At 38.8% G+C, this 27,769-nt stretch overlaps 1 protein-coding gene across 1 annotated transcript; it reads left to right on the top strand.

Moving 5' to 3' along the window:
• Window positions 1-383: 383 nt before the first annotated feature.
• Window positions 384-27,769, top strand: LOC146368074 (integrin beta-1-like). Its single transcript, XM_084912048.1, has 16 exons — window positions 384-761; window positions 12,200-12,266; window positions 13,906-13,991; window positions 18,206-18,422; window positions 19,454-19,624; window positions 19,745-19,983; window positions 20,104-20,259; window positions 20,436-20,531; window positions 20,917-21,006; window positions 21,432-21,572; window positions 21,799-22,001; window positions 22,248-22,486; window positions 22,571-22,793; window positions 23,703-23,938; window positions 24,341-24,507; window positions 26,605-27,769. Exons 2-16 carry the CDS (start codon window positions 12,200-12,202, stop codon window positions 26,668-26,670), a joined length of 2,397 nt encoding a protein of 798 aa, XP_084768174.1. The 5' UTR covers window positions 384-761; the 3' UTR covers window positions 26,671-27,769.

Genomic DNA, 27,769 nt, shown 5'->3' with positions numbered 1-27,769 from the left:
AATATTGCACACAATGTTCTATACATAAATTTTTTTACATACGTATTAATTTCTTTTTCAAATATTCAGATTTCCTGTGGTGCTTCTCTGCTTTGTTCTTAGTCCACCCAGTGCCACCCCATTGAAAAATTCCTCGAAACGCCCCTGGTATCGGCATATCAAAAGCGAAAAACAAACAAACAAAAATCTAAAAAATGTATCTTATGTGAAAATTAAAAACGATATTTGCTTTTGAATATAATTCTTTGAGTGTAAATTACTTGTACAGTGTGCATATGTGTGTGTATGAGTGTTTACTTCAAAGGCTACAGCCTGCGAGGTTGTGCTTGTGACTTTTCACCGCATCGAGGGTGAAAAAGGGTTCACTGCTCTCTCCTGTGTGGTTGTTCGTTTTCCCTCTGCGTGCCGCAGTTGTTCCTGTGTAGGCGGAGCTAGATAAGAAGAGGTTTATGAAGTAGGGGCATAGAAAAGAACCCAGCGGCACCAAATTCACGGCGGTAACGTGTTGGTTGAGCGGGGTCTCAAAGATCCTTATCTATTATTGAGAAGGCTCACATGAATAAACGTTAACTCCGCCCGTTTTTAATCGCTAACGTTACGTCCGAGCGGTGCGGCTTATTAGCTAAAACAAAGCGGACCCTCAGAACAGTTCTAGCTAGTCTTCGCTTCAGTTACCGGTTATATTCCGTTTGACGAGGACACTTTTTGGAAGCAAATGTTACTGTAAATCTACACAGACATCACAAAGGTATCGGCTTAAGGTGAGTGGTTTTATTTTAACCGACATTTGTGACATTTACCGGCCTGCCATGGCTGAAATCACAATGACGATGGGGGAGAAGCAAAGAATGTGTGTCTTGAGGCTAAAAAAAAGTTTGGGTGTGGATTAACGGCAACTCTAGCTAGCGGTTTAGTTTTTAGTTCAGTGTTGGTTCCTTTGTTTGTTCAGCTCTGTAGCATGTGAAATGTTGGCTTGTTTAAAGCTACACCTCAAGCAGGCTCCTCGATAAAATCTCAAATTGAGCTTTGTGCTGAAAGTAGGCCAAAAAGTAGCCGCTTTGTACTACTAAAGAGGGCAGTGTGGGAGGCTAAACTGTGAGTGGACAGTGGGATTTGTCCCTCAAAGGGAGCTGCTAACAAAGCTTAATCTTGTTGAATCAAATCAGATATTTAGCAGAGGCTTAAATTGTTTTCCAGTTTTTTACTTGGCTTCTTGTTATACAAAGTTGTAGTAGTTATTGTGGTGTTGTGAAGTCATCAGATTTGTAAAATAATTGCTTTTAATTCCCAAGTTATCAATCAGAAACTGCCTGGTTTGAATAAACAATGTGGTCATTTGGCTCAAAGTTTAAAGCCACCCCCACTGTGTCCTAAACAGCCTTTAAGTTTAGTCTGATGTCCTGAGAATAGAACTTCCCTTTTGTAGACCCACACCACCCTGGGAGACTTGTAAAGAATATCTTGAAGAGACCACAGCTGGACTATGGTTTGGTTAGACTGCATTATGGACTGTAACCTGTGGTTGAGGATATAGTAAGAACCAGGACGTCTTAAATCTAGGTCAGCTTGGTTAACCAGATTCTTAAGAACCTCTTGTTCAGCCTTGGCCACAGCTGTGATTCAGATATGTTGACGCCAGCACTCCAGTTGGACAAGATTGGTCTTGCTTGCATCTTCCTGTAAAGGAATAGCAGCCTCGGGCTGTGTTTTGTCTTCCCTGAGCAAGCTGAGTTGGTTGAAGTAGTAGTTGGTGGCCATCTAGTTGTTGCTTTAATAAAGTGACTCGTGTTAATTACTGACCAGTCTTGGCTTGTAGACAGCATTATAATGACATGGTAACGGTGTCATATGGAGGTGTGACAAACACATATGTATTTGATCTTGTACAGCAGTAGAGCACAGATAATGTTCACCAGGCATGTTAATTCCAGACATGCCTGCAGACTGTAGCCAAATGTGCACCAGTGAGTCACTTCCTTAGTTACATTGTTGTGCTGTTTAGGCAAGGCCCTGCAAGTATCCGGGGGAGTTTTGGAGGGTCATTTAACCTTACTCAGTGCCTTAGCCTGCTTCTGACTGGTCAGATGTGAGTCACAGATTACAGGACCTCCAGTGACGGCAAGACGAAGCAACTGGGAGTGTTTGTTTGAGGAGATATAATCACGATCCTTTCATAGATATTATGAGGCTTGAGTCAGTTGTAAAATGTGGTAGTTCTCACATCTAAGAGGAGAAAAGTTTCATAACACTTCAGATGTGCAGAAAGAAACACACGAAGGTTGGTAGATGGACCCGAGGCCAATTTTACAGTGGATTTGTACTTCTGCGTTAACTCAATGCTCATAGGTATAGTGTTACCACAGACCCTTCTGTAACCATATGCTGTAACTTGACTAGTAGCTCCCTAGAAATGTAACTGCACATCACCAGGTGGGTAATCCTTTTATGGTCAAAATGAATCCATTTGCAGCCTCTTAAACTACAAGGACTCGCTGCTTGGTTTCTCACTTTAAAGCGAAAATGTTTGCCTCATTAACTTTCGGCTGGGAAAAACAAGACATGTGAAGACACAACCCTGCGAATCATCAGGGTTTTCTTTGGTTACAAGAGGCCTTATTAAAATCTGTTATAAGTCAGAGTAAAAGAAATCTCCCAGAATAACCTCTCTTTTGGTGAAAAGCCCCCCTCCCCCAAAAATGTAAAGACTGCTGGCCTGCTGTAATTGATGGAAACAATGATAAAATTACTTTACAAAACATTTAGCATGAGCAATTTCAAAGTTCAAAGCCTTTGGAAGTACGTCAGTTAACTAATTTATACAGTGTTTAATGAAATCCAGCCTTAGTAAATTCTTAATGCAGTTTTTATTTAGGGAAAACTGTTCTGGCTTTGGCATGTAAAAGACAGCTGAGCAGCTAAAATGTCCTCACTTGGGATCAGACTGAGTAAACTCGGTAAACAGAAAGAGAAATTTACATAGTTTCCCACAACATAAATTTGGAGTTTGTTAAAATGGAATGCATTATCTCATCCCTCTGAGGAATGTTGAGAGATGGGGATCTTTTTCATACCTGAAAAAACTCCAAACAAACTCTACAAACATTTTTCAGCTAAAACAATAGATTTATCTTTGTCAGAGTAAGATTTCATGACTGCTGGATATCTAACAGACACTGGATATGTTGGATTTACTCACATTTTTTTTTTAGATTTTAAAAGCAAGAGCTCACAGGCTTAGGCTCGTCAGAATAATCAAATCTCACCTTAAACTTTTTTTTTTCTTCTTTTTTTTTGCAACAGATAGTTTAGGTAAAACGAATACTTTGACTTTGTTGATAAAGGGGTCAATATAAAATAAAGATCTGCATTCTTGACAATTAAGACATCAGCTGAACACTTGTTGGTGGAAAGAGTAACTTCCCTTCAACTGTTTTTTTTTCTAGTCAGCTGGTTGCCAGATGATGGTTTCTGATTCTGTAACGGGAAAAAAGTACACAAATTATGCACAAGCAACGAAAGAAAAAACAGCTAGAAAGTATAACATGTTTTTGGAAGTGCTACAAGGGAATCACTGAAATTGCAAGTGGGTCATTTCCTTCAACTGTGCTCTGACAATGGACGTGCCCATCCTGATCCTTCAACGGCCTGTTGGATGAGAATATGGCTGGGTGTGGTTTGATTAAGGAAATTGATGAAAAGTCACGCTGAGTTGTTTGGGGGCCTAATGAACCAAGAGTAGACTGTGACTTTCAGCAGCAGATGTGGACCGGGTGGCAAACAGAGCTTGGTTGTGGGGGAAGGGTGCTCTACTCGCTCTCTGAACTCCCAGATGACCCACTCTGTAAGAACAATGGGGACTTGTGTTGTAAACCATCTTTCCCTTTTGCATATTTCTCAGAGAAGATTTGGAAGAGTCACGCTTTCACCAGTGTGGTTGCTACAGTAGCTGTCAGTTTTTTAAGGCCCACATTGTGGCATTACATGATATCCATTACATAATGAATAAATGTACATTGAAACAAGGTGGGAAACCATGTCAACAATCTTTAGGGCAAATGTGGAACTTTTAAAGGTGGTGTTTAAAGCAACAGCTTGAGCTAGAGAAATCAAACTAGGTTAGATTTTTGAAAGCTGGTGCTGCCATGCTGAGCTCACAGTTGCAGTCAAATATGGTGCTATTGAAGTTTGTCCACATTTAATTTAAGAACACACAATTGCATCTCCTTTCAGGTGCACATAGATAGCTGCATACATAAACACCACCTCTATCCTGAAAAGCCTTTGTGATGATTTTCTGCTTAATTTATAGAAACACTAAATGTTTTTTACTAGTGGTTGTACAAAAGAAGTAATTTATAGATGTTTGTTTCCATGTTTGGATTTAGAAACTTCTTGTGAAAATTTAGATGTTTGATAACATTTAATTGAGAAAATAACTGAAAGATTAATTAAATAATCATTAGTAAAAGCCCTGGTTTCAGGTAGGAGCCCATTTATTAAATGTAACATATGATATTGGGGATTGTTTGTGCATTGGAAAAGAAATGATTATAATGTTGTCTGATGACGATGGGGAAAAATGAAAGTGTTACAGGTCTTACTGTGCAGGGATACTGTGCATCTGACCACAGGTATCTACACTGCATAAGATCAGACTTCAGAGAGAATAACAGTAAAAGGGACAAAGATTAAGAGCAAAAATAAAGTTAATAAAGTAGATTAGTATCAGAAATTGTCACAGCAACAAGTTCACAGTATTCAGTGTCTAATAGTGTGATGCACATTTAAAATGATGTAAGCCAACAAGAAACCAAGTGGCTAACCTCAGCTCACATGAAACCAGAAACCAATGAGAAACGAGCAAGAGTCACGAAACATTTTCCACGTTAAATATTGGCATGCACAAATGCAAATAGTTGGCATAAAGTGATATGTTTTGTTTTTGTTCAGAATTGGTGCTTATTCTTTTCGATAATTTCCATTTATATGTATGACTTTTTTGTGTAAATCATGGGCTAAAAAAGTGCAAAGATTATTCAGCCCGTGTGGGTAGAGTGTTGTCTAGACAACAATTTGTTTTCTTTTGTTCTTTTATTTATTTATTTATTTATTTATTTTTTATTTTCAGCCTGAGGAAGTCGAGGAAGCTGCACGTCAGCAGAACCTATTTGGCAGGAAGCTTTTTGCAGGTGTTCTGAATACATTTGAGATTGACATGGGGGGAGGTGCAAAGTAGACGTAGGCTTTTAGATCATGTCATGCTTCTATTTTTCATGTTTATCACATAACACTTTGTACAGAAACACGATTTAGCTTTAAAACACCATAAACACAGCCAGTCATTATTGTTTTGGACTGCAGTCATCCACAATTTAAACAGACATATATATTATGGAATACTAAATACTAAGAGATGTGCTTCCTTTTTCTTCACACCGGGCTTAACTGTTCATATTTGTATTGACAGGCAAGTCACAGAGGAGTCAGGACAGAAGGTTTTTAGGCTCCACTTGTTGACGTGTTTTACTTTAAATCAGAGCAACTCTTTCATTTCCACATATCAGCCTAACAATTTATGGGACGTTTTTTTTCCTAGAGGAGTTGTCGGGCATCAACTTTAAATCCCATTTTAAAAGAGGTGGTCTCTCTCCTCAGACTTTGTGTAACACATGATGACACACATCTGCAGAGTCTGAGTCAAAACTTCCTTGTTTACTTGTGTTTCTCATACTTACCCTGCCTGAGAAAATCCCAGCATTGTTTTAAGTCAGAGATATCAGATGTAATTGTATTGCCCCAAACTTGGGATTTGTTTGCGTTCAGTTAAGCATTTTATTCCCCCTAACAGCTTGCTGTCTTAGATTTGAACCATTTTGCTTGGAGGGAGCCTTTGAGCCTGTCCTAGCTATCATAGAGTGAGAGGTAGGGTACATTCTGGGCAGGCAGTTTATTCCACACTAATGCAAAGAGATGGACAATTAGTGACATTCACATTTAAACTTACAGCAAATGTGGAATCACCAGTTAATCTGACAAGTCTTAGTACTTTGAGTGAAAGCGAGACTATGGAGACAGAAATCGAACCCTTGTTTGTCTTGCTAACCGCTACAGTCCTGTTCTGCCTGCGAATCTTAAATTATCAATCAATATATGATGTTCTGTTTTCCTTTCAGAAAGGCAGTTACTGGGATGATAGTGTGTAATGTAAGTCAAAATAAGAGAGGAGTCGATTTTCTGCAGGACAAAAATAATTCGCAGTGAATTTTCATCACAGAGCGTGGGGTCTGTTCCCTAAGGCATCCTTCTGATTGCAAATTGAATCAAAACGCCTCGGGACTGATGGCAGGCAGCAAATTGTAGTAAAAGGTGCTGTGGAGGACTGAGTTTCAGTCAACTTTTCTCAGCAGTTGTTGGAAAAAACTTTTTTCATTTCTTTTTTTTTTTTTTTTTATGGCTATCCAAAGTAATCCATGGAAAATGACACAACTTCTGTTAGCATGTTATGTTTTGCCAGTACGTTTGGAGGATTGGACGAATATGTTTACTTCTGCCAGCTGTTGAACTAACAGTTGGAAAATTGTAACATGGTGCACAACGCTACTTGCTGGTAATTATACAAAATACCTCAAGTTTAAAAAAATCTATATTTATTTCCAGGTTCTGGGACCAGAGTAGTTCCTTTTGGGCCAAGTAAAAAGAATCAGAACAAAGGTTTTTGGTCTTACACCAAAGGAAAGTCTCTAGCACTGTGGTTTTTGAACAGGTTGTTGTAAGTGGGGTGTATTTACAGTACCTTAAAGTATTTTTGTTATAAAGTACCTAAAAATGAGAGAAAATGAACAAACGTCTGTTAAGTCACACAACACAGACTTTTTGCCTTAATTAGATGTGGTCCAAATGTGCTAAGACGACATAGGATGGACTCTGATTTTTCATTGATCAAATTGCTCTATAAATATTGCTGAAATGACTGGCACTTTGCATTATACTTAACTTTGCACAGACAGTGTCGGATTGGTTTAGCAAGTGTGGCTCATGTTGCCAACAACATGAGATATTTTTGAATGTGGTTACACATTGCATTGTTCAAGTGCTACATGCGACAGTTTCTTCATCAGACTGTAGGCCTGTGCTGGTTAGCAGGATGCCGTCTGTTTTACTTTAAACCTTGTTTGTTTAAAGCTTCCTGTCAGAGGAAGACGGACGGTGCTGACTATTGGGCCTCGTGGCATTGTAAAATCTTAGACAGTTATGGAAGTTGTAGGTATCTTGATGCATGCTCAGTCATCCAGGTGAGGAAATCTGAAAAAGTTGAGTCTGTTCATCCGGCCGTAGCGTTTTCAGTCCAAGTGACTCATCCAGGTGATCTGAAGAAGTCTTCAGAAGAAGAGTGATGAAACGTTTTTCCTGAAAATGCTACGCCCAGGTGAACACAATCAACTTTTTACGATCGGTTGTAGGTAGTTCTCCTATAACCCACTTATGTTAGGAAAACTGTGTTTGTACAATGGTTCCCTGTTAATTTCCTGTCAGTAAATAAATAATAGCCTCTGTGTTTCAGAGGAATGGCTGCCAAAGCTGAGTCTCTTGCTATTGATTAATTGTGACATTTTCTAGTAAAAGTGGAAATTCAGTGTAAGGCTATTGATATTGAAAGGTAGCATTTGGATGTGAGCACTTATTTAAGAAATGCCTGACCATATAACATCCCAGTTACTGCAGTTGTACTGGTAAGAGCTGTGCTGGTTATTATCAGCAGGAGCTGAATTGTTATGAAAAAGTGTGACACTACAATGCAGCACCAATGGAGAACTTGTGCTGTCTCCATCAGCGTGACCATACAAAGTCATAGTTAGCCACAGTTTACTCATGTTCTTGTAAACATTAGGCTCGCAGGTCTGTCCCGTCTTCCCGTGTGGTGATTCAGAGCAGGTTTTAAATGGGAACATAACTGTCACAGTTGTGTTATCACTTGTATTTGTTGGCAGGTTTATTAATTTTTAAAAATTAATTATGACATTTTTAATCAGTACTTACCAACAGTGTGCGGCGAGGAAGCAGCATGGCATGTAGAGGACCAACTCCTTTAACTCGCATATGGTACAGACTAATCTGTGTAGTCACAATGTGAATTCAGAACTTTCTGCTAATGCACTGAACGTTATTGTGCAAGAGTAATATGAATACTGAATAAACCACTTTTACCACTTTTTCTAAGATCATACAGATAATCTGATAAGTAAATGGGGGAAATATGCTGGAGATTCCCTGATGATGAGTGTAATTGCAGCTATATATATATATATATATGGGTGTAGCCACTGTAATTTACACTGTAATTTACAGTGGCTACACTGTGCTTTCATTGGTTAAATGAGGTCCTAAGGGGGGGTGTGTGTGTGTGTGTGTGTGTGTGTGTGTGTGTGTGTGTGTGTGTGTGTGTGTGTGTGTGTGGGGTTTTTTTTGGGTTTTTTTTTTTTTTTTTTTTTTTTTTTAATCAGGGCGAGCCATGGGATAGATATAAATGAGAAACAAAGAGAGAGCAACTTCCTAATCACAATATAGACCCACCTCAAAACATATCCTTTCACTGAATGTTTTTCCTACATAAAGAACTTGGTTGATTTTGATCCAGCTTCATCCTCATTTCTGACTCTAATGTGGACCATAATTTACAAAATGAACATTGTTAAATTCAGTAAAGTTGAAACCAGCAACAAAATCAGTTGTACACCCACCTCAAATGTCACAGTCCAAAGCCAAGCCATCTTGTTTTTCTATAAACAATCACTGAGCATCACTATCTTAGAATATATTTTAGTTTCAGTAGTAAAACAGTTGAATGTCTGTGATGTAGAGTAGCAGAAGCCAGCATTGGAACCATGAAGGTTTAAGCTGTTTTGGGTTAAATTACCAGCGAAAACTTCAAAAAGTGCATTTGGGTAAACTTTAAGGACCATATCACCATGTGCGATGAGTGGCTGATCAAAAGAAGTTATAGCATATGAAAGGTCCCTCATTTATCTTTTGATAGACTCATCTGCAGCTTTTTTCCATAATCATCATGTAGTTTAAAGCATGTTACACCTTAACTGGATCTTCTGTAGCAGATGAGATGTTTTTTGAGGTTACCACTAACATAAATCCTTTGAAGTCCCAAATATTGTCATAGTGATCGGTGTTCAAACTTGTATGTAGGACATGCTCCTATGCCAGTTGGCGTTCTATCATGTTTTACAGTTGTGAGAAGCTGCTTAGCCACACAGTCTGTTACAAATTAAGCCTTCACACTGTTTAGCTTGAAGCTATCAGTTCTTATCAGCTGCACATGTTAATGTTCTATCAATACTATTGAACAAGTAAGAGCCTTTCCCATTCAACAGTCAGACACTGGTTCAAATAAAACTGTTAAGTAAGTGTTTCTAAATAATTCAAACTAAGCAGTAAGTTGTCTGTCTGGATATTTAAACCCAGTAGCTTGTTAATAAATGCAAAGACTATGTTAAATTAGTTAATGTATCCTACACTGTTGTCATTAGCTCAAAGGATCTTTAAGTCTCATAGTGATCAAGGTGGAAGGAAACTTTTGTTCCTTTTTGTAAGTGAACCTGTCGCTCAGCAGTTGGGTGTTGGCTGTAGCTCTCTGCTGCTTGCTCTTGCTCTTAAATTTAATGTAGATAACTAAGACATAAATGTATATTTAAAGAAAGACCAAATGAGTTGAGAGTTCAGAATTATATTTCCTTCAGGAGAGATGTGTAAGCCATGTCATGCCCAAAGATTAGCAACACAAATACCAATGCCTTTGACAAAAGGAGGCATTGAGTGCCTTCAAATCTGTCATCTCTCTGTAATTTGTAGTCGACAGACAGAGTTGGCCTTCAGAAATGTCGGGGTGGAGCTCAAAGTCTTCACATCGTGCTGGATGTGTTTCATGTTGAAACATTTTGTCCGTCTTGCCACACAGTCTTGTTTGTGTCCGAGTTTTAGTTGGTTGTAACTCTGAAGAGAGATTGTTTACTGATCAACTGAAAGAGTGAGCTATAATCTGTTGTTTGTGACTCCAAAGATTTTTTTAAAATAAAAAAGTCACACTGCAGTGCACTTTTTCTGCTAATGTCATATTTTGTTTTTGGTTTGTTTGTTTGTTTGTTTGTTTGTTTGTTTTTACAGAAATCAGAATCAGAAATGCTTTATTAATCCCGTAGGAAATACATGCTCTTATTTTTAACTGAGAAACTTGCTTTAAGTCGGTCAGTATTTCCGATATAATAGGAAGTGGTTATTTTGTGGTTTCCCGTGCTCTCTGACCCACTGCACAACAGAAAACATAGATACATGCATCTTTCATATCAAAACTTGTCTTACATAAGTGTTAAATGACCTTTCTTTTTCTTGGGTCATATGAATGGACTTTTGTCCCTTGCCTATTATCCTAACACTATCCAAACAGACTATTTTGAGTCACAACGATTGGATTTCCTTTAAACAGACTATTTCCTTAGTGTTATCTTACTGTGAGTAAAATACTGAAAATTGGTTTGTGAGTTTGAGGATTGGGCAGACAGTCAAGAAGTGTGTCGCTGGAGATTTGATAATGGCACAGATTCAGGAGGCGGTATGAAACAGCCTCACCAAATATGGGAATGTACATGCATGTGGACACCCTTAACTCTTTGTTTTTTCTGGTATGGGTGGGGTTTTCTGATATACATTTTATTTATTTTAAACCAAAATGACAAAACTAATAAACAGACAAGAAGAAATAAAACTAAGTTGCGTGCAACAGTTTGCTTTTACTCCAGGGGTGTAATCAGATAGTCAGTTTTTAGTGGTTGAATTCTTAAAATCTGTCACTAAATTGTTAAGGAGACTAGTTAGAGTGCAGTAGGATTCTCTGCACATCATGTTTCTTTGTTCGTCTTTATAAATGCACATTCACACCTTTTCTTGATCTCATGATGTTAACTACAAGCTTTTTTTCTTTTTAAATACTTCTAAATGAATACTAACGTTTATTTAGTTTCTATATCGTGTATATGCAGTTGTCTAATTTAAATTGGGAGGAGTTACATATTTCACACTAGCTAATATAGTTTGCTAATCTGATGCCTGGGTTCACAGTATGAGTATGAGGTACTAAACTTAAAGAAAATCTTGATCATCTCAGTTCTGCTTTTTTTCCCCCCCCACTTTTGCTGTGTGGTTAGTACACAGTGTGGTAGAAAGGCATCTGTTTAATCAACCACAAGTTATTTCTTCCTAGTTTACATTCTCTGGTATGGGCAGCTTGAAATTTCGTCATGCCTGCTAGAGTCATTACATGTTTTCTGTTTAAGTCATTATGAGATACTTAGACAGTAAAGCCTAAGAGAACACTTCAGCCTTGTTCTATCTTCCTACTTTTGTCGAATTTCCTTAGTAAGCCTGAGTTGGCCTAAAAGCATCCAAACACAGTCCGCCTGATACAGTCAGGAAGTTGATCCATGGAAGTGATGATGAGCTGGCAGCTGAGGCCAGCTGAGTGTGGGTGAATCAGCTTTCCTTATTTAGGATTTTCAAAATGGGAATGGCTCCTCCCTGCTGTTGCTTTCATCTCATGGTAAAGACAGAAGCTCAACAACATATGATGGGATAGACATTAAAAGACTGTCATGATCAAGACTTAAAGCCTGTTAATTCTTTGGCAAGTGTTTTAGACATTTGACCCCCAGATGTCCGTGAGTTTGCAAGTTTGTGTTGTAATATTTACTCCAAATTTTTCAAACTAATAAAGCTGAACTAAAAATTACATTTTATTAAACAATAAAGTGTCAACTTAAATTAGCTAATTTAGGTTTAACTAAGTGCAATGCTGTAGTGCCATAGAAGCTAATGTATGATGTGCAGCTGTAATGAAAATAGATCTGAAACCTGGTATGTTTTTAAAAAGAAACCCATCTTCCTGTATTGGAGGCCACACAAGTTTCAGATCTCACTGTGTTTGAATGTCTTTAAAGTTTTTTTTCTGTGCCACATTCAACCTCCACAACCACAACAGCACATGCCAGCACCTTCCTCTTTCTCTTTGCTCTCTTAGAATGTAGTATGATTGTAAAGCCGTTTCAGCATGTGCAGCTGTTGTAAAAATGTGTCCAATGTAGATGTTTTAATGTCATCTATCAGTGACCTGTTTTGTTTTCTCTGTTTTATTTTGCAGATGGACCTGAGGTTACTTTTAATAGCAGCATTATCAGCAGCCCTCAGTGGCAGCTTGGCACAGCAAGGTAGGAAGTTAAAGTTCCCGTTTTGCTCCTTTTCTTATCTTAACTATTAATTATAATCTAACCTACTGCACAAGGTATTTTCATCCCTCTGCAGTACAGCCATGAGAGCACTAATTTACTATTATTTGTTTTTTCATCCTAAGAATGTGGAACTGTTTCTCTCAGGAACCTGTTTCAGGGAACTAAATGGGTCAAAGTCCGCTGATGTAGCAACAGCCTTTTTTTTCTTTTCTTTTTTTTCTTTTTTTTTTTACATGCAGCAAAACCGAGATACAAGGCCACATATAGGCTTTTGCAATCTTTTAAAAAAACACAAGCACTCACACAATATAACAAGCAGAGTGAAGCCTGTTATATTTTCCACGAGTGTGTGAGGGTTTCCTTAGGCCTGCGTGACATAAATTTCATAATTACAAAGTGTGAACATGAGGCACTGTTTGCAGACTCCTCTTCAGAGACGTTATCGTCACATGCATTGACAATATAAAACATGGGCCTAGCCACAGAGATGTCACCCATCAGTTTCTGATGTCCCATGTTTTGGTGATTTGAACCTAAAGGTGACGAGTAGGAGGCGAATCTGACCTGGCATGCACACCACTTAGCCAAGACCCTGAATAGTCTTTGTTTCTGACATTTAGAATGACATAAAATACGCAAAATGGATTTAATGTTTTTGACTTAATAGATTTCCGTAGGATAAGGTATTTTTTGGAAGCCACAAAAGTCACCCCTGCTGGGATGTATGCATTGGTTTAGCCTTCCTCACAGTGTGCTGTTGATGATTTATTCCAGTTGCTTAGTTAAGTAACTGAGTATCAAAATATACATATTTGGTAGAAGGCAGAATTTCCTGGCTTGGTAGTGTGCACATAAGGAAGGTGTTAAGTGTGCATGTGGTCTTTTTTTCATAAAAATCTTCTGTATTATGACTGACTTCCTGTCCTCCTCATGGAGCATCTCTGTATTAGGTGTGTAGAGTTTAACTACTGCAAAACCACTCCCACTGGCACAGAATCTCTTTCCACTTGATCACTGCCTCATTGATCTATATCTGATTTTTATTTTTGACTCTTTTCCTTTGTTTCTGCTATTCTTGATCTGACATCTGACTGGGTTTTAAAAAATAGTCGTCCTTTCTTAAACAATTAGCTTCAAGCACAGAAGTACTAGCCTATGAGTATGTATTTCTTTTTTCCATGAAAACTGCCCCGTAAGAAGTCTTACAGAGGTCAGTAAAGTACACAGACCACCCAAGAACCACCAAATAGTGAAGTTGAAATGATTTATTGTTACACTTTCTTTTTCTTTCTTTTCTTTTGCTCTTGACACACATTATGAATGATAGTCATAGAAAAGTTTTCCCACTTGTTCTCATGCTTTTTCCCCTTTCAAATCTCCCCTTTTATGACTGTTAGTCCTTTTGGCCAACAGTTGGAGTTTTTTGTTTTATGGAGTTAGGTCATTACTTGGTGAGTTGTCTGGAGCTTTTCCCAGCATGACTCAGTTTTCTGGTCTGGGAGGGGGGAGGGAGGAGGAGGGAGGGGGGTGCTTTCCAGCCAAAAGCTGCTTTGAGTTAGTGAGCTAATGGAAAAGACTGTATCATCTTGGCTAAAGGAACTTGTGTCATCTCTTTCAGATGGAAGCATATGCATCAAGGCAAACGCGCAGTCATGTGGGGAATGCATCCAGGTCTCTGAGATCTGTGGATGGTGCACAGATGAAGTGAGTTGGATCAGCAAAGCTGTGTCAAAGCTGTTTTATCACATGAGTGAAAAATATCAGAGAGCTCTTTATCAGTGAGGAACAGAGATGGGCAGTAACGCGTTAAGTAACGCGTTACTGTAATCTGATTACTTTTTTCAAGTAACGAGTAAAGTAAGGGATTACTATTGCAAAAACGGTAATTAGATTACCGTTACTTTCCCGTAGGAACGCTGCGTTACTGCGTTACTAAAACCGTGATTTTTTTTTTTTTTTTTTTTTTGCGAGAATGTCTCATGACAGTGACGTAAGCGAGTGCGACGTTCGTGACAACAGCTGTGCGCAGATTAACAATGGATCATATATCGAGTGCGGGAGAGAGTATGAGCATGCAGCGTTTAAAGCGTGGAAGTACTGACCTTACTTTGAGTTTGATTCCATAAAAAGTGACAAAAACATTAGCGTCCGTTGTGCGTGGGAAGAAAACTTCTTTTTACACCGAAAAAAAAACCCTAAACAAGCACCGAGTGCGCAACGACATTATGGGAAATTCACAGAGAAACTCGCGGATTTTTCCACTGACCGCTGCGGCACACCTGCACCAGAGCACACCTCCGCCCACGCCACTCCTGCTTTATAGGTGAAAATAGAGCAAAAGGACCGCTAGTCTTTGATGTTATTTATTTTCTGCTGTGTTTTACTTGCATCTATTTGAAAGACTGAGTGTAAACACCAAAAATATTTTATTTTATGTGCTGGAATGTGCAGAAAATAGGTTTAAATGTTAAACTAATTTCTTCAAGTCAGAGAATGGTGCATATAATTTAATTTTTGCTTCATGCATAAAGTTAAAAGATTAAAACTGATAAAACAAGTTTTAAAAAAAGAGACTTTTCCATTTGATTACATTTTGTATGATGGATTATGTAGAAAAAATAGAATTGGGCTGAAAGATCTATCGCTTTATCACCTATTCAGGTTGTAAATCGTGTTTTTAAAAAGTAACTAAGTAATTAATTACTTTTGAAAATAAGTAATCAGTAAAGTAATGGGATTACTTTTTTGGGGAAGTAATCAGTAATTAGTTACTGATTACTTTTTTCAAGTAACTTGACCAACACTGGTGAGGAAAGTTTCAGTTTCCTTGAGCTGCACAAAAAATGATGAAAACTGTAATATCTGTCATTGTCACCATTATTAAATAGGAGTACAAGACTGGAGTCATTCAGCAATTCAAAACAAATGAAATGGTTTAAGTGACAAAATGCAATAAAATCCATTTAATTAAATTAACTTTCACCTTTGTTGTTTATATGAATGCGTGTATGTAATCTGTACTCATCCTGTAAGCAGTACAAGTACTCAGGAGTTAAGAGATTAAAGACTTTTTGTTTTTCACCCAATGGCAAGTAAACCTCAGTTGGTCCATTAATTGTAAACAGCAGTGCTGCTCCTGCTGCTGCTTCTTCACTGGAAACTTGGTCAGGATGAAGCTGCTTAATTAGATGTTTAGTGTACCTAAGGCGGATTTTCTTGCTGTGGTTGAAATGCAAACAGACCACAGTATGAGGAAAAGACCAAAAACATGCAGTTGGAATTAAACATTCATGCACAGTAACAAACAAATGTAAATGAAGTTCTTTTTATGCTGTATCAGTGAAGTTAACACAAGCAAGTAGAATTTTTGTTTACATTTATACTTCGATTGCAACTAAAAATGGATTTATAATCCAGCGTATATTTAAGTTAGTACACTAGACACAGAGTGGGGCATCAGGACCTGTTCTTTCTGCCCCTCAGTGGCACAGAGGTCCCATTTGACACGGGCCAATCTTTAACCTGCTAGTTCCCTAGTATAAAGTCTCAGTGGTATTAGAGTGGGTGGGCATTTCCTGTCTTCTGCATGCTCTGTCCAAGCAGTTCCCTCGCCTTATCAGAGGATACAGAGCATTTCCATTATTCCAAATACCTCTGAAGCAGACTATTTCCTGCTTTGCGCTACTTGTGAGAAAGGATAACCGTGGGAAACATACTGAACTGATTCTCTTAAAACCAAATCACATTTATGTATGAACATGGCTGTAGATTCCACTTCTACTGTCACCAGACTTCAGTGTACGGTTATAACCATGTTTAGGTGAGAGACTCTTAAAATAAGTGAATTTATCTGAAATGAAACGGGGGGGAAACACTGACTGATACCTGTGAGGCAAGATTCACATGTATGTGTTTAAGGTCTCATGTTCACTTTAAGCAAGGTTGTGGGAACACAGATCAACAAATTCCTACACCTGGTTAGCCTTGGATGTATACATATGTATATGAAACATTTTACATTTCTGTACATGTTCGTTGCAAAAAGAGAGAAACTAAAGAAACTAGAGAAACTAAAGGCAAAAAGAGCTAGATTGAGCTGGGTTACAGCTTAACCGCCCAGGAAACACAGACAGGCTTTAACCTGCACCACATTTCAAACAACAGAAGAAGAACAACCCTTAAACTGTCCAGTTTTGTTCTGCACAGAATAAAAACACTGAAACAGGGGAAAAAAATTAATTGATTAGATGGAAAGGCTGAGTTTTATTGGAGTGGTGGGCCAACTATAGGAAAACGGGTTTATAGTTAAGGTGAGCCTTTTAGTAAACTGTTGAAACCATGTCAGGGTTAAATGCTTTTTGTTCTCGTCATGTGCCAAGACAACTGCATTCCTGTTAAATCATGTCTGCTGCTCTCTATCAGCCTGCTGATATCCACCCCTGAGCTTATGAAATCAGGACTCTACTTCAGTTTGTAGTTGAGTGAAGTCGTTTGGAGCACCTAAAGAGATCTCTCTTTAGAAGAAACGCTCTCTCACAAAGTAGCTCTGCTTTAGAACTCATCAGATTATGTGCAGGTAGATGCAGGCAAAAAGAAAAAGAGGTGTTTTTATTTCATGAGGTTTTGGAAATAACTGAGTCAAAGCACTGTTTTCGTTTTGACTGGGTTCATTGTCTCGGCTTCTCCTCGACTGCTCCTTGTGGTGTCTCATGTGCATCCAATCTATATTCTCTGTGAGGCCTGTCAATCATCTGTTTCTCCTTTTCTCACCTTTCCACGAGTAACAGATTAGCCTTATCTTATGTTTCATTGCATACTTTGTCATTTCAACGTTCATGAGATTTGTATCTGTAGCACTCGTGCTCCAAAGATTAGTCTGTTTATTAGTTAAAATAACAAAACAATTTTGTTTCACTTAATGAGGTTTTAACCTTTTATACTTGTAAAGTGACACATTTAAATCAGTGTCATTAAAAACACTGACATTGAGGCTCCAGAATATAAGGTGCTCGATGGTGGATTGAAGCCTGGTAGAAAAATGAAAGCCACTAAGCTTAATTTTGGAAAATTAGATTTTAAACTTGAAAATACATTGTTCGTCTTCAAATATCAAATTACTTAATTTTGTTAGGCTAATAAGATGCATAAATTAAGGAAGTAGCTTTGTCGAGAAAAAAAAAGTAAAGAAATTAAACAAATTCAGTGAAAGGGAAAAAAAATCCTTAATTTGAAGGGTCTGAAATGGTAAAAGCTGTGAGCAAGGGTGTGACATGTAGCCTCAAAACTATATAAATAAAACGCTAATGTGAACGTGGAGTGTTTTTAGACGAAAACACAGTTTTCAAATTTACCCGGATCAGTGTAGATGTAGCCATAGGAATGCCCCAGCAGCCTACACCTATTGCAGCATAACTAAGGGAGCATTTAGATTCACCTGATCCAGCCCTAACTGTATGCTTTAGCAAATAGGAAAGTTTTAAGCCTAATCTTAAAAGTAGAGATGGTGTCTGTCTCCCGAATCCAAACTGGAAACTGGTTCCACAGAAGAGGGGCCTGAAAACTGAAGGCTCTGCCTCCCGTTCTACTTTTAAATACTCTAGGAACAACAAATAAGCCTGCAGTCCGAGAGCAAAATTCTCTAATGGGGTGATATGGTACTATAAGGTCATTAATATAAGATGGGATCTGACTATTCACGACCTTCTTTGTGAGGACCAGGATTTTTGAATTCAAAATCCTGGTCTTCTGCCACATACAAGGATTCATTCTTTCACTGATTAGGTTATTGCGGCAGCGTGGTTTTCCTTTCACAATACAACCCAAAAGGAAAACACAAGCAATTTGAAGAAAATTATCCCGGTCTGTGGTGGGAAAATCATTTGGAGTAATTCTCTAATGGTCTTTTCTTCTTTTTGCAGACGTTCCTCTCAGTGGGCGAGTCCAAATCAGCTCGCTGTGATGATGTGACCTACCTGAAGAAGAAAAACTGCAAAAATATTGAGGACCCCCGCGGCAGCACTGAAATTACCCAGAACAAAGATGTCACCGTTCGCAACAAGGATGGGAACGTAAAACTCAAGCCTGAGGAGATCACACAGATACAGCCTCAGAAACTCAAAGTGACGCTCAGATCTGGTAAGTAGGCGTATGCTGATGCTATTTTCCTGACTATGTTTACATTTATTAGCTAGCTGTTACAGAGCATCGATTTCAGTGTTTTCACCGACGCCATCTTGGTATTTTGAAACCAGATGTGATGAGTGATGGCGGGTCTGATTGTGAAACCAAGGACACAGCAAACTCATGGGCTAACATTTGTGATTAGCAAGTCAATAGCCAGTGAATGTTCCCTGGATGATAGTAGTGACCATAAGCTACTGCATGATTAATGTGGCAAAATGTTATGCCAGATGCCCTTCCTAATGCATCGTCAGGGGATTTGTGTGCTTCTGGGATCAAACTTGAGATCTTTTGCTTCTTAGGCAAATGCATAAACCACTGTATTATGAAGGCTCAGGTCTAGAAACTAGCGACTGAGCCCAAAGTTTGCTGAGGTCACAGAGCTAGAAGTCACCTTGAAGTCTTTTTTTAACCAGAGGAATATAGATGTAAATATACATAATTTTCCCTAGAGATCAGTAAAGTATTCTGATATCCTGGTTGAATTTCTTTTACTCGTCACAGTTAAAACAGCTGTGTAAATACCGTAACGTAATTAGAGATTAACAGATTGTGTTATGTTAAAAAGGCTTTCAATATAGCCTGAACTTTTGATGCTTTGGCAGTTTGCTGAAACTGTTGTCAGGTCAAAACAAAAGCAAATTTTTATTTGGAGTAAATATGTTGATGGTTCATAGTTGGTATAGTGTTGTGTAATGTCAAAGCAGTTTAGATTTAGAAGCCGTTATATTTGTGTCCGTCTCACCTTTAGCCACTTTAAAGCCGGTGGACTGGAAAAGATTATTTTAATAATTTTATCAGTTTGAAGAAGCTGGCATGATGCAAACTTAAATTTCCAAAGATGGTAAAACGAATTTGAGACCACCCCCTTAAATTATCTTCAGTTTCCAACCCTTTTGTATGTAAGTGTAACGCTGGTTTTCCAGTAAAAACAGGAAACTTGTCGTTAGTCTAATAACTAACAATGCTCTGCTTTTGCCTTTAAGGTGAGCCACAGACTTTTGACCTGAAATTCAAGCGTGCTGAGGATTACCCCATCGACTTATATTACCTCATGGACCTCTCGTTCTCCATGAAAGATGATTTGGAAAATGTGAAGAACCTTGGCACTGACCTCATGAGGGAAATGCGGGAGATCACGTCAGACTTCAGGATAGGTACGGTTAAAAACATGAAACCCAATAAATGTCCTTCAAAACAGCAGAAAACCCTCAGCCTTCCAAATGAGTTTATAATCCCAAGTTAAGAAATGCTCTCCTTTTTTGTTTCGCCTTAAGGTTTTGGCTCCTTTGTGGAGAAAACGGTCATGCCTTACATCAGCACCACACCCGCCAGGCTAATCAACCCCTGTTCCAACAATGAGAACTGTACGAGCCCCTTCAGCTACAAGAACGTCCTGAAGCTCACCAGCAACGGAGACAGGTTTAACCAGCTGGTCAGTCAGCAGCAGATCTCAGGAAACCTGGACTCTCCAGAGGGGGGATTTGATGCCATCATGCAGGTGGCAGTCTGTGAGGTGAGCGTTTAATTAATTAAGCTTGTTTTTTGGGTTTTTTTTTTTCCATTCTTCTGTGCCTGCAAAATGCATAGAATACAAATAAGTATAAATAAGGATATCTTCTTGTTTTGATCCCAGGAGCAAATTGGCTGGAGGAACGTGACTCGTCTGCTGGTGTTTTCCACTGATGCTGGTTTCCACTTCGCTGGAGACGGCAAGCTGGGAGGCATTGTCCTCCCCAACGATGGGAAGTGTCACTTGGAAAACAACGTGTACAGTATGAGCCACTACTACGTATGTACCATCATGTCTTTAACACTAACAGTAAATCCAGGGAGAGCTGACTGAGAATGAGAACTGTTATATGTTCACCTTTTTTAATAATGGTCTCAGTTTTATCGTCTGTTCATTAATTGTATCTTCACATGACCCATATTCTTTGTTAATAGTTTGTTTTGTATGTTTAACAGGATTATCCCTCTATTGCTCACCTGGTACAGAAGTTGAGTGATCACAACATTCAGACCATCTTTGCTGTAACTGAGGAATTTCAGCCTGTTTACCAGGTAACCTTTGTACATTGTGTTTGAAGACGATTCTTTTTCTTTTTTTATACAAGCAGAGCTCAGAATGGGTGTTGGGTGGTTGATTGGTCCATTAGACATGAAATCTATTATCTTATTTGTTTTTTAAAAATGTACATTATATTTCAGAAAATTATACCTCAATTAACAAAACAAGGTCAAAAAACCAATCACAATGCTGGAGATTTTCCTTTCTGCTCTCAAAGAATTTCTCAATGCAGGAAAATGTAATAACTTTCCAGCACTGTTTCACAATTTAGTTAGGAATATCATCCAACCGATAGATCAGCTCCAATTTTTTTATGTAATTCACAGGATATGATTCATGTACGTTAATTCTTTCTTTTGACTCTCGTTTTTCTTACAGGAGTTGAAAAATCTTATTCCCAAATCAGCTGTCGGCACGCTTTCCTCCAACTCCAGTAATGTCATCAAACTCATCATTGATGCCTACAATGTAAGTTGAACTGCACAATCATCACGTGATCTTCGACTCTCCCTGATGATCGGGGGTTGATTTAGCATTGAGTTATTTCTCATGTATACATAGCCAGGTATTTGTCATCTTCATCTGAGCACGTAAAGATTACAGGTAACAAAATGTAACATAAACGTAAGAGGTCACATACAGAGAAATTCAACGCAAATAATCAGCCAAATTTGAGAAACCGGTGCTTTCCTCTTCACCTGTGTGTATGAATACTTTCCCTCTTCCATCATACTCAAACCCAAGTGACAGCTATGCCTTAGCTGTGCCACTCCCAAAAATACATATTAATTATAAGGAATTAATTATTACTTAAGTTAGTTATAAGCTGCTACTCATCTGTAGAGAGACAAAGTGTAATAAATGTTTGATTCTTATCTTTTTCTTTTTTGCAGTCTTTGTCATCTGAGGTGATTCTGGAGAACAGCAAGCTGCCCGAGGGTGTTTCTATCTCGTACAAAGCCTTCTGTAAAAACGGTGTGCGAGGAACAGAGGACAACGGCAGGAAGTGCACTAACATCTCCATTGGCGACGAGGTAATAGGATCCAGGCTTGGTTTCCATTTGCTGACGAGTGTAAAACAAGCAAACCAAAAATTATATCTAGGAAAAAGAAAGAGTTTAGATACTCTGGGAAGAATGTATTGAGTTAAATACATGTATTTGATGATCTGAAACATTTAAATGTGACAACCATACAAAAAGAAAAACAGTTACCTTGATGGCATCCTCCTCATACGGTGTGATTCTCTCTGGTTTCCAGGTGTCTTTTAAGATTTCTATTGAATCTCAGAAGTGTCCTTCAGGTGGCAAGCCTGAGGTCATTACAGTGAAACCGCTGGGCTTCAATGAGGAGGTGGCGATAGAGCTCAATTTCATCTGTGACTGTGAATGTGCCAAAAAGGGAGAGCCCAACAGTCCGAAGTGCCACGGGGGAAACGGGATTTTTGAATGTGGAGCCTGCAAGTAAGTATTGATGTGCATTGATGCAGAGAGATGTAGAGCTGCTGAGCCATGTATGATGGAGCATAAGGATGTGTGGGTCTGTAATTTCAAAATATTCCTCAACATATTTAAGTAATTTGATTAAAAGCTGGATTTATGATCTCAGTGGCATACTTTAATCATCCACCTAAATAGTCAAGAGACTTATTGTTGCTTGTAATGTGACACTAAAACTTGAATAATTAAACTTTTGTTGTTCTGTGGCAGATGTAACGAAGGACGTATTGGGCGTGAATGTGAGTGCAGCAAAGACGAAGTCCGGTCAGACGACCTGGATGCTAACTGCAGAAAACCCAACAGTACAGATATCTGTAGCAACAATGGCGAGTGCCTCTGTGGCACCTGCGAATGTAAGAAGCGGGAGAATCCTGCAGAAGTCTACAGTGGCAAGTACTGTGAGTGCGACAACTTCAACTGCGACCGCTCTAGCAACTTGCTCTGCGGAGGTAAGGGTTACAGAAGTAAACTCATTTGAAAGTATGATTGATTTAACTCCACACTGAATGCGTTTGATGCCTGTGCTCCATTAGGACATGGACGCTGCGAATGCAGGAAGTGCATCTGTGACACCAACTACACAGGCAATGCCTGTGAATGTTCCCTGGATGAATCCACCTGCCTTGCCAAGAACGGGCAGCTCTGTAATGGCCGCGGTAAATGCGAGTGTGGAATCTGCAAATGCGAAGACCCCAAATTCCAGGGTCCGACATGTGAGGTCTGTCCGACCTGCCCCGGTGTCTGCACTGAGCACAAGTGAGTGTGAAGCTTTCATCTTTGGTTGGAGAAACAACATAATAGAAATCTAAAAATGTAAAGTCTGTTTTAACATGTAAGCTTAGAAGTTGTATGCCAAACTGAGTCATGTGATTTATGATTAAATTCTAGTTAAAAGCCAAAAGATTTATCTTTGATTTTTAACTAGAATTTCATAAAAAATCATCTCAGAGACTAATGACTATGAATTATTATAAAACTTATTTGATACACATTACAAAACAATTCAAGGAACACTTAAAAAAAACCCACATCAGGCAGTTTACAGGACGCCAACAAAGTTCTGCCTGGGTCCTTGTCACTGGGACCCTTTGGGTGTGGAGTTTCATGTTTTCCCAGTAATTTCATGAAATCTTCCAGGTACCTGCATTTCCTCCCAGAGACGTGCTTGTGATACTAAATTAGATGATGTGCTTGCAGTGCATAGAATAAGCCTATGACAAATGACAAAACAAACTCTGTGGAAGAAATGCTGTTAGTTTTAGTTCATGTCTTTAGTTTTAGACTTTGTCAATAGAGAGGCCTTTATGTTTAAGCCGGGGATGTCTGTATGACTGAGGCTCTCACAAAATAAATGCCTTTTAATTCCTGTTCTGAACTGACACTAAACATTTTCAACAGTAAAAACTAAAATGAACAAACTCACTGTGGAAATTAACCCAAAGTACAATAAATCAAAAACAAAATGTAAAACTAAGAGTTAAAATTAAAAGTTCTCACTGTATTAAAATGATCACATCATCCTTTATCTCAACAGTTAGATTTTCACTCTTTTTTTTCATGTGTGGCAGTTCAGACCAGACGACTGTTTTCCAGCATGGCGGTTATAATGTCTGGCGTCTTGAATATAAAACACTGTGGTGAGTAAACCACGCTGTGCTTCCACAGAGATTGTGTGCAGTGCAGGGCGTTTGGGGATGGCGAGAAGAAGGAGATGTGCCAAAAGGAGTGCAGCTACTTCAACCTAATAAAGGTGAAGGACCGAAAAGATCTACCTCAGCCCACAGACCAGAGCTTCCCCCTGACCCACTGCAAAGAGAAGGATGCCAACGACTGCTGGTTCTACTACACCTACGCCATCACCAAGAATTCCACCAAGGAAGTCTTTGTGGTAGAGAAACTGGGTACGGTCACACTGAGCTGATTTTGTCTGATTATCCTTTTACTTGCTTTCTGTTTATTGTTACAAAAGCAGATGCTTAGACAGTTTAATATTTCTACTCTTGGCTCTCTTTGATGTAATTGAGACTGGATTATTCATAGGTCTTATATAGGTTATCACTTCTGTGCTATATATAAGCACAGAAGCTTGCTTTTTAGACTTGGAAAATAATCTCCAGCAATGTCCTAAAATATCATACCCAAGGGAAAGAAAATGAGATGGCAAATCTTACCTACTTTTAAGAAATCAAGAAAATAGCCATTAATATCAATGATTACTTATTTTCTATTTATGATAATTACATTTTTGTTCTTTATATGAGCAACCGTTTTCATTGGGTGTCTTTGCTTTCCTTTTCCGTTAGACTGCCCGTCAGGACCTGACATCATCCCCATCGTGGCAGGTGTGGTAGCGGGCATTGTGCTCATCGGCCTCGCACTGCTGCTCATCTGGAAACTGCTCATGATCATCCACGACCGCCGAGAGTTCGCCAAGTTTGAGAAGGAGAAGATGAACGCCAAATGGGACACGGTGAGTTAGTAGAACCGCATCATCCACAGCACTAAATGACAGAGCGGTTCACTCGGGTTTAGGCTTTAAAAAAATTTACCATGCTGAAAGAGCTAGAGTTTTTTAAGCCATTGTGTCACAGTCCGCAGGTTAAATTTGGTATAGAAGGAGGCTGCTTGTTTTAGATGGTGAGAGTGTTATAAGATACGGATCATTTTAGACTGGGACTTATGCAGAGCTACTCCAGTAGAGCTAGAAGCTTGAGTAAAATGAGTCCACTTTAAACTGTAAGTGTTAAACAAAAAGATGAGTGTAACTTTACAGATTTTTCCAGGATTGTGCATGTGACAAAGCTCTCTAGGCAAATATGTGAAGTAATCATGAGGATATGCCTCTCACTGTGTGGCCTGTACTCAGTCCTCCATGAACCCCAGCTCTATGCAGTTGTGTTAGTTCTCTATTCACTGAGGGCAGGGAGTGGCCTTTTCTCTGCTGCTGGTGCTGCCACTCGCCGTCCACATGCCACAACTGCATGACCATAAAAGGCAACGGAGCAGAGCGAGGAAGCCTGCAGAATGACCACTGATGGAAAGCTCAGCAGCAGCTGCTGCTCAGTGTGAGGCAGTTACAGCAGCAGTGTTTACGATTTGAAGGGAAAAAGCAGAACACAAATCACAGCCAGAGGACTTTAAATACTATTATTTACCATATTACAGACACACAGTAGATGGCTTTGAATTTCTTCTGATAAACATGTCATGAAGTGGACTATGTTACAGTCAGTCGGGGTTTTTTTTAAAAAATTTTTAATGGTATTCGAGTCTGTTCTTCCTAGTTTCAGCAAACCTTTTTAAAGAAAATGAGTTTTAAGATTTTATTTTATTATCAAATGTTTTGGCAACACAAATGGAACCTATAAGGAAGAAGAATAAATATAAAAACAGTTTTAAAGAAAGTAGGAAACATAAACTACTAAACAGAAACTGTGCAGCACTAATGACTGGTAGTAATAATTATAACGCTAATTAGTTACTATAATGTATTGCCTTCTTAGACTGTTTTCTATCCTTTCCAGTGCTTTTCCTGATTCTCTCCATTTCTTTCTTCAGTTTTTTCCATTCATCTTCCTTCTTTTTCTTCTTGTTAGCAAGGGAACCCCATATACAAGAGTCCTATTAACCAGTTCCACAATCCCAGCTATGGGAATAAAGCCGCTGCCCTTTAGGTCAAAGTTTGTATTGCTCCTTCTTGCATGAGTGCAGCAATGAAATAAGTTTAGTGACCGCATGTTGTGAATTTATATGCATGTCTAACCATAAATTTATATCCTGGAAACATTGGAAAGCAGATTTATTTTCACATTTGTTGATTAACGTGTATCTCTGTGGGAAAACTTTCTCCTATAAACATATAAAAAAGCAGCTGCATCATCTACAAACAGGCAAAGCTTAAAACAGCACAGCACATGTTTTTACATGTGAAAACAAAAACCAGAACCTCTCCCCTGCTACAACACCCTGGACAGATCGCCGCTTTGTGGCAGAGCTAACATGAGAGGCAGAACCATTCATGCTCACTTTTTACATATACTGTCAATTAACATAACTTCATGCATGCCTTTGTGTTGTGGGATGAAGCTGGAGTACCCCACACAGAGAACCCCAGAGCAGATTTGAACCCAGGATCTTCTTGCTGTGATGTGACGGTACTAACCACAGCCCTATGCTGCCCGACCCAAAGAAAAACCTCCAGGGAAAAAGGAGTTTGCATTGTCAGCTGCTTTTAGGACAGATGAAAAATAAACATAAAGCTGTCAGGAACTAGCTCAAACAGGAGGGAAAGCACAGTTTAATTAAAAAAGGAGGCCATTTTCTTCAATTAAATTAAACCTACTAAATAGTTTAAGAAAAAAGGATACTGTCAGTATTTTGAGTGTGTGGACCCGCTTGCTAGGGAAAAGAGAGGTTCAAGTATCAATTTGTAAGCAGCTGGCACACAAACATGAAAAGGTTCTACGCATGTTTTCCCTGTTCTTTTGAGTGCTGTGTCTCAGTGATGCATTTACTGTGTTTGCAACGGTTTACTCACTTTTCTTTCTCTTTTCTTTGCATTTCTCAGGGTGAGAATCCGATCTACAAAAGTGCCGTAACAACTGTCATCAATCCAAAGTACGAGGGCAAATGATGGCGCTTTGCCTACTTCGTGACAACACTGTATGGAAAAGAAAACGGGAGGGGCGGGTTTTATAATGCTCACTGTTTTTGTTTGTCTGTTTGTTGTTGTAGCCACCAAATAATAGCATTGCATTTTGCGGCTCCGTTCTATTAACTTTTGATCTTCTATGCATCATCTGTAATTTGTACAGTATGTATAAACGTGTGGTTTTTACGTTTTGGTTTTGTTGAGAGAATTTTTTTTTGTTTTTGTTAAATAGAAGCCGTCAGTGTTTCGATGAGCGGTTGAAATGAATGTTGATAATGGACAGTAAAGGAAGGGTTTCTTTCCAAATTATCGTGCATGCATACAGTGCAGAGTAGGAGGCAATCAGTGTTTCAGAAACAGGCATACAAAAGTTTTACTGTGTCTTTAATCATTTTCAATGAGTGGACGTCTCTTTGGATCGAGCTCTTCAGATGTAGTGCCGGGTTTGGCAGCAGCGGGGTGTGTACAGGAAGTGGTTTTTTGTTTAGGGTTTTTTTTTCTTTTCTTTTTGTTTTCCTGTGTTCTGTGTAAAGCCATACATGTATTCACAGAACAGAGCTGGAGGTGATGGTATGTTTGTTTTCAAAGTGACATAATTCATCTGAACAATCATTTTTATTAAATGTGTCTTTGTGGAGAAAAGATTTTCTTGGGTTGCCTTACCTGATGAAGGGCAGCGGTGTACAGTAGTCTTACTGTTCAGCTCCAGGTTTTACTTGCTTAATTTAAAGCCAACTCAGGTCCTTTTATTCTTCTCAGCAATGCCAAATACACACAATTCTGCCTTATTTGCTGACTAAATTTGCTTATATTGTTTTTATTTGTACAATGTGAATGGGGGGCAAGTGTCCTGTTTTACATCTGAGTTACTACACCTAACTCTTTCAGAGGTGCCTCGATCAAACGTGCTTAATTAAAAAGAAATGGGGATGATGAAAAAAAGAGGATTGATAAGAGAACTTTTGGAAGGCTACGCCTGTCATCAACGTTTAAGTGCCTTTGTTTATTTCTCCATCACATTCACAATTGCGATTCTGTTTTCTGGAATTATTTATTGAATAAAACCCTAAAAAAAAAAGTA

This window comes from Perissodus microlepis, chromosome 18, assembly GCF_051167445.1.
Source record: "Perissodus microlepis isolate ML-2025 ecotype Zambia chromosome 18, ASM5116744v1, whole genome shotgun sequence".
Lineage (NCBI taxonomy): Eukaryota > Metazoa > Chordata > Actinopteri > Cichliformes > Cichlidae > Perissodus > Perissodus microlepis.
The sequence above is the reverse complement of the archived record's forward strand: the minus strand, read 5'-3'. Positions and strand labels throughout refer to the sequence as shown.

What these genes read in the sequence shown, in the direction of transcription:
- LOC146368074 (XM_084912048.1), top strand. Translation starts at nt 12,200, where the DNA reads ATGGACCTGAGGTTACTTTTAATAGCAGCATTATCAGCAGCCCTCAGT. An exon ending in CAAAGTGACGCTCAGATCTG is followed by an intron (nt 18,423 to 19,453) that starts GTAAGTAGGCGT and finishes TTTGCCTTTAAG; the next exon opens with GTGAGCCACAGACTTTTGAC. An exon ending in TGAACGCCAAATGGGACACG is followed by an intron (nt 24,508 to 26,604) that starts GTGAGTTAGTAG and finishes TGCATTTCTCAG; the next exon opens with GGTGAGAATCCGATCTACAA.